This window comes from Microtus ochrogaster, chromosome 1 (genome assembly GCF_000317375.1).
Source record: "Microtus ochrogaster isolate Prairie Vole_2 chromosome 1, MicOch1.0, whole genome shotgun sequence".
In the NCBI taxonomy this organism is placed as follows: domain Eukaryota; kingdom Metazoa; phylum Chordata; class Mammalia; order Rodentia; family Cricetidae; genus Microtus; species Microtus ochrogaster.
Genome location: NC_022009.1, coordinates 14230838 through 14237428, shown reverse-complemented (window position 1 = coordinate 14237428; position 6591 = coordinate 14230838). Strand labels below are relative to the sequence as shown.

General features: G+C 43.6%; 1 protein-coding gene across 1 annotated transcript in view; it reads left to right on the top strand.

The window, feature by feature from the left end:
• Positions 1-6591, top strand: part of LOC101985183 — a 51422-nt gene that overhangs the window by 3911 nt on the left and 40920 nt on the right. Inside the window, 1 exon segment of the mRNA XM_013348794.2 lies at positions 2751-3105. Within this exon segment, the coding sequence (XP_013204248.1) occupies positions 2968-3105 (138 nt within the window). The 5' untranslated portion in view covers positions 2751-2967.

The window sequence follows — 6591 nt, the reverse complement described above, 5'->3', positions numbered from 1 at the left end:
TTTTTGGTTTTTTCGAGACGGGGTTTCTCTGTGGCTTTGGAGCCTGTCCTGGAACTAGCTCTGTAGACCAGGCTGGTCTCAAACGCACAGAGATCCGCCTGCCTCTGCCTCCCAAGTGCTGGGATTAAAGGCGTGCGCCACCACCGCCCGGCTGGTTTTTTTTTTAACTTTTCATCTGGCACTGCTGAAGGTTGAAATTCACACAACACACATGGTAGGCAAACACTCAACTACTGTGCCACATCCTCAGCGTGAATGCTGTGCTTGCAAGTGTGGTAAGAGAAGCTTCTCTGGGCAGCTGATGTGAGAGAAACTTGACTCAAGAAAGGGGCTTGGAATATAAGAGAAAGCAAGGATTTGGCCCAAGCAACTATCACCGGCTCTGCTTAATTTTTATTGTCCATAAATAATGACAGTGGGCAGTCATTTTCAGTTCTAAATTTACATTTGAATGGCCTTTTAACTTCGAAAATACTTCTGCCCAGGCTCCACCCTTAACTAAGAACTTGAAATGAGATCAGGCTATCAGTACTCTTTGATATTTGGGGTGTATTCTTTGCAATTTTGGCATCAAGAATATACACATATTAGGAACAAACTTCCATTTCTGTGAAATTATTTTCTTAGAATAAAAATTCCAGTTTTGGGGATAAATCATCTTTTTCTTAGGAATAACAAATAGAATTATCATTTTCTACCCTCTTAAGGATCATGTTTTATATATCATTCATAATATATACATATATAACATATATCATATATATGCGCGCACACATGCATATACATACATAACACACACATGTATATATCTATCAGAGTGTAACCACTGGATCCATCCCAAGAACACCACAGAAGCCTCCAAACAGGATGCTCATGATGGGATGTGTGTTCACTTTGGTGGGATCACTTTCTTAAGCCTTGTTCTTTGTTTACTTATTTGGTTTGTCTTATTCACTAATACTCAGTGAAAAAAACTTTTGCTTTTACTTCCTTAGTTAGGACAATAACCATAGTGTAACTGCCACTCTGGGAGAGCCCCTGCCTTCCTTGCTCATCTGTGATGCGTTCACCTAGCAACGGTTTCCGTGATGTGCAAACATTCTACTGGCAAACTGTGCAGGACGCCCACTCATTGGGGTGTCTCCTGGAAATTGATCTTGGATTTGAGATTTTTCTCTTGATCGCAGTATGGTAAAAAAGTAAAAATACGCTTTATTCTTTATAATAAGTGAATCGTCACAAGCTATATATTATGTGTAAGAAAGTAAGACACACAGAGAGTGTGAGAGAGATTCAAAGAGTTGTAGAGAGTAAGCTGTAACCTTAGACAAACTTAGAACTCAGCTTCCATTTTAAAAGGATTAATTACATATGCATTCATGTGTACTTGCAATGTGTACCTGGGTGGTCAGAGGACATCTGTGTGTGTGTGTGTGTGTGTGTGTGTGTGTGTGTGTACGTGCACACAAAAACGTGTATATAGTACAACATGAATGTGGAAGTCAGGAAACAGCTTCCAAGGGTCGGACTCTCTTACTAGGTGAGTCTTCTAGACTTAGTGGCAAGCACCTTTAAATGGCTGAACCACCTTATTGGCCTTTTCCTTCTCTTGAACCTCCATAAAAGAAAGCCTTAAATAGTAACCAGGCCCCTGCATATCCTTACCTGTGTGGCCCATGACTTCAGTGTTTTCTTATCTGTGCCGTCTCTCTGCTTCAGACAGAGTTTCTGGGTTTCTTAGCAAATTGGTTGTGCTTGTTCCAGTGCTTTGAATAAGATACCAGGAATTCGGGAGCCCTGGACTGGAGAGATGGCTCAGTGATGAAAGACACTTCTCTTGGAGGTCACCCAGGTTTGATTCTCAGCACACACATGGCTGTTCACAGTTGCCTATAACTTAGTTCCAGGAGATACAGTGCCCTCTTCTGACCCTTGAGGCCTCATACACATATACAGTGCATAGATGGACACTCAAGCACACACACACTATATATATACATATATTACTTATATTTAATGTATATATTAAACAGAGAACCTGGAAATACCCAGCCCTGACCCTGACCTCCAGTAACACTAGCACACTCAAGGACCTTGGGTGATTCTTTTTTTTTTTTTTTTTTTTGGTTTTTCGAGACAGGGTTTCTCTGTGGCTTTGGAGCCTGTCCTGGAACTAGCTCTGTAGACCAGGCTGGTCTCGAACTCACAGAGATTCTGCCTGCCTCTGCCTCCCAAGTGCTGGGATTAAAGGCGTGCGCCACCATCGCCCGGCCCTTGGGTGATTCTTAACTCTGAAAAGAAAGTAATGTGCGCTGGGCGGTGGTGGCACACGCCTTTAATCCCAGCACTCAGGAGGCAGAGGAAGACAGAGTGAGTTCAAGGCCAGCCTGGTCTATAAGAGCTAGTTCCAAGATAGACTCCAAAGCTACAGAAAAAACCTGCCTTGAAACAAACAAACAAACAAACAAGAAAGTAATGTGAGGTTATGTTTATGTTTTCCTCTGGGGCATAACCAGCATAAACAGCTGTACACACGTTATCAATTCATATTTGAGTTTTTATGGTTTGGCTGTTTCTTGAGTGCTATAGTTGGCATTTCTGATAGACTGAAAAATTGAAAATGAGGGAAATTCACAGGTCATAAAGCTATGACATAGCATTAGGAATGACGTGTGTGTGTGTGTGTGTGTGTGTGTGTGTGTGTGTGTGTGTATTTGAATGACACTTCAACCATTCTACACTCTCTTTAGAAACTAGGTCCACATTGTCTTCAAGAATCAAGTTCAGCAGAAAGCTCCTCCTGAGGCCTGACTACACACTGAGACACTTCTGGAACCTTCTGGCCGTCTTTGCTGTTGGCTCAGGCCAGGCCTCATCACCTCTTCCTGAGTGCTATACAGAAACTTCCCTTGGAACCATCGTGGGTCACTATTAGCGGCTTCATTTCATGCTTCCTATATCTCCAGCATGGCAATGTCACTCCAGTCTGTAAGTCACTCAGATCCAGGAAGGCTTGCTAACAGCCAAACCAAAGAGACCTGTGAGACGGAACCATCAGAAACCGGACACCTATCACATCTATCAGCTCAGGCAAATGTCTCAGGGGTGAGTGGTACCCTAGTATTTGGTCCTCATTTTCCAAAGGAAGAAAAATATCACTTAGATGCTGTTGAGAGCTAGCCCAAGGAAGGGGAGGTTCACGCCTGGCTGCCCATTCGCTGGTGAACTTAGCATTTCTTTGCTAGAAATCTCACAAGATAAATTCAGGGGTCTGCTGGCAGAGTTCAGCAGGTAAAGCTGTTTGTGCATCGGCCCAATGGCCTGAGTTTGATTCCTTCCACAAGGTGGAAGGAGAGAACCAACTTCAGAAAGTTGGCCTCTGACCACCACATGCAATCAGGGGCACACACTCCATCACACACGTGCAAGCAAATGCAGAGAAAAGAAAAGAGGTTAAACATCCCACTTTTGTTTGTTTCCTGAGGCATAGTCTCACCAGATAGCCCAGGCTACCCCTCGCATTTATGTCTCCTCCCACATCACCCTCTAAAGTGCTAGAACTGTCGGTGTGAGCCCCCATACCTAGCTCTGATTTTTTCAGACTGTCTGCGTGACTGACCTGACGCTGTGCAGTCAGGCGATCTTCACACTTAACGCTGATCCTCCTGCCTCTGTTTCCCCAGTGCTGGGAGTACAGGTAGGCCGCCATACCGGGCCTCTCCTACCTATACTTTCTAAATTATGTCTCTTGTGCGTGTGTGGTGGTCAGAGGCAGACAACCTGTGAGAGTCAGTTCTCTCCACCGTGTGGGTCCCAGGGACAGAACACGGGTTTTCAGGCTGAGCAGCAGGTGCCTTTACCTGCTGAGCCATCTGGGGCACCCTGCCCCTGGCTGATGCCTTGGTGTAACAAGAAAACATGAAACAACTGGATCAGCCCTGGAGGTAACCACTGGACCATTCGCTAGCGCAACCTTTGTTTTCGTTTTTTTCCTCTTCTTTCTTTCTTTTTTGTCTAGTATCTTTATTTTCTACCTCATATATTACAATTTAGCACTCACATCAGTTACTGCTATTTTCTTTTTTCTTTCTGTACTCCCTTCCCACTGTTTTTGGTAACATTCTGTGGTTGACCTAGCATGTCTTCTCCTTTTTGTTTGTTTCATCTTTAGAAATGTTTGGGTTCTTTGTGTGTGTGTGTGTGTGTGTGTGTGTGTGTGTGTGTGTGTGTGTGTGTGTTTTCTTTTCTTTGGTTGTGTGTTGGTTGTTTTGAGACAGGGTTTCTCTATGTAGCCTTAGCTGTTCTTGGCTGTTCTGGGATTCACTCATTAGACCAGACTGACCTTGAACTCAGAGATCTGCCTGCCTCTGCCTTTCAAGTGCTCGGAGTAAAGACATTTGCTCAGCAGAAGCTTTTTAAAGTAAGGACACATTGTAGTAAACTCAATATGTGTTTGTATAAAATGTCTTTATTCTATTCTTTTGATTTCTTGAGACAGGGTTTCTCTGTGTAGTCCTGGCTGTCCTGGAACTTTCTCTGTAGATCAGGCTGGCCTCAAACTCAGAGATTCAATTTTAATCCCAAGTGCTGGGATTAAAGACCTGCGCCACCACTGAGGGCATCTATTCTTAATATTAAAACATAAACTAGGCATGTAACTCAAGTACTTGGCAAACAGGAGGGTCACACTGTAAAGCTAAACCTTGTCTCAAACAAAGAAACAAACACCCAAACATAATTTAATTCAGTATGATATACTGGGTGACATTTCTGGTATTTCATTGATTTTTTTTTAGGAAATACTTTTATTTTATACACTGTTGTAAATTTGAAAGTTTGTTTCCAGCTAAGTGTGAACAATATGAACTGTCTCCTCTTTAAGATAGCACCCAACTGCCAAGATAAGAAAATATGGGTGGCTGGAGAGATAGCTCCCTTGGTAAACTGCTTATAGCGTAACCACGAGGACCTGAGGTTGGTTTCCGACATCCACATGAAACCCACAGGCACAAGCCAAATGTGCTTATAATTCCAGCACTGTAGAGACTTGCACAGACAGATCCCTACTGGACAAGCAAAGAGCTGGTGAAAGACATCTCAAAAACTAAGGTTGACAGCACCTAAGGAAACACATGCAAACACACACACACACACACACACACACACACACGCTCCAAAAAGGAAAGTATTAAAATTTATACTTCTCGGAATGAATGAAAGATGATACTTTTTCTTAATACATAAAAGTTACCATTCTGTTGCTTTCCAGTTTCTGTGTAATTAGTGAGAAATCACTTTGATTGTTGTCTGTAATTATCTGTCTTATGTCTAGGCTGCTCTCAAACACAGCACATAGTGAGAATGACCTGGAATGTCTCTTATCTTTATCCCTCCACCTCCTGAATGCTAGGAGGGCAGGTGTATGCTGTCATGCCTGGTTTTCCATTACCTACCCTTTTTCCTTCCTTTTCTTTTTAGAAACTACTTTTTTAAAAGAAAAAAGACTTATTTTGCGTGTGTGTGTGTGCATGTGTGTGTGTTCTTGTACGTGAGTATAGGTGCCCTCAGAGGTCAGAAGCAATCAGATCTCTTGGGTAGAATTGCAAGTGGTTGTGAACCACCCAGGTTGGTTGCTAGGAACTGAACTTGGATCCTCTGGAAGATCAGCATAGCACTCTTAATATCTCTCCAGCCCCTAGGGACTATTGCTCACTTTTTTTCTCTTTAGATATATTTTATGTGCATGAATATTTTGCTTTCATATGTGTATTTGCACACATGCATGCCTGGTGTCCTTGGAGGTCAGAAGAGATTATTTGATCCCCTAGAACGAGTCGTCTCTTCAGAAACTATTTTTTAAAAATTCTTATAGCGTTTGTATTTGTGTGTATGTGTGCGTGGTGTATGTACACATATGTGCATCTGGGTACATCTGCACATGCACTTGGAGGTCAGAAAAGAGTTGGGTGTCCTCCCTCATTATCCTCTCCTCTCTTCCTCTGGGGCAGGATCACTCCCTGAACTTGGAGCTTGCGGTTGTCTGTCTGTCTAGGCTGGCAGACTGCAAGACCCAGTGTTGCGGGAGGTCCTTCCGCTCCTCCAGCCAATAGCTGCTGAGATACCAGCCCATTGGGGCATGGTCTCTCTCTTTAAAAAAGCAGCGTCTTCCCTCCTCGCTCTCTCTTACTTCCTGCTCTGCTTCCGGCGACTAGACTCCTTCCTGATTGCGCAGAGGGCTGTTGTCTGGGACGGTGATCTGTAAGTTTTTGCCCCTTTAAATAAATGCCACCTTATTAATCATAATTCCAAACTGCTGTGGGATTGTTTGTGACTTATGCCTTCACCTGGCGCCCAACGTTTGGTTTTAGGACCTCTCCTTCCCCTGCTTGACTGCCGGACGAGAGTTCGGCTTTGCACGAGCCCTCCCTTCCTCAGCTGCAGCCTGTGACTTGTGGCCTGTGCCTTGTTGCGTGGAGCCAGCAGTTTAATATAAATTATCATGCACTGGCTTTTCTTGCTGCAGTTCTTTATATTTTCCCTTTAGACACCTCAGATTGACTTCAAGTCCCCACGCACCCTATCGTCTGCCTC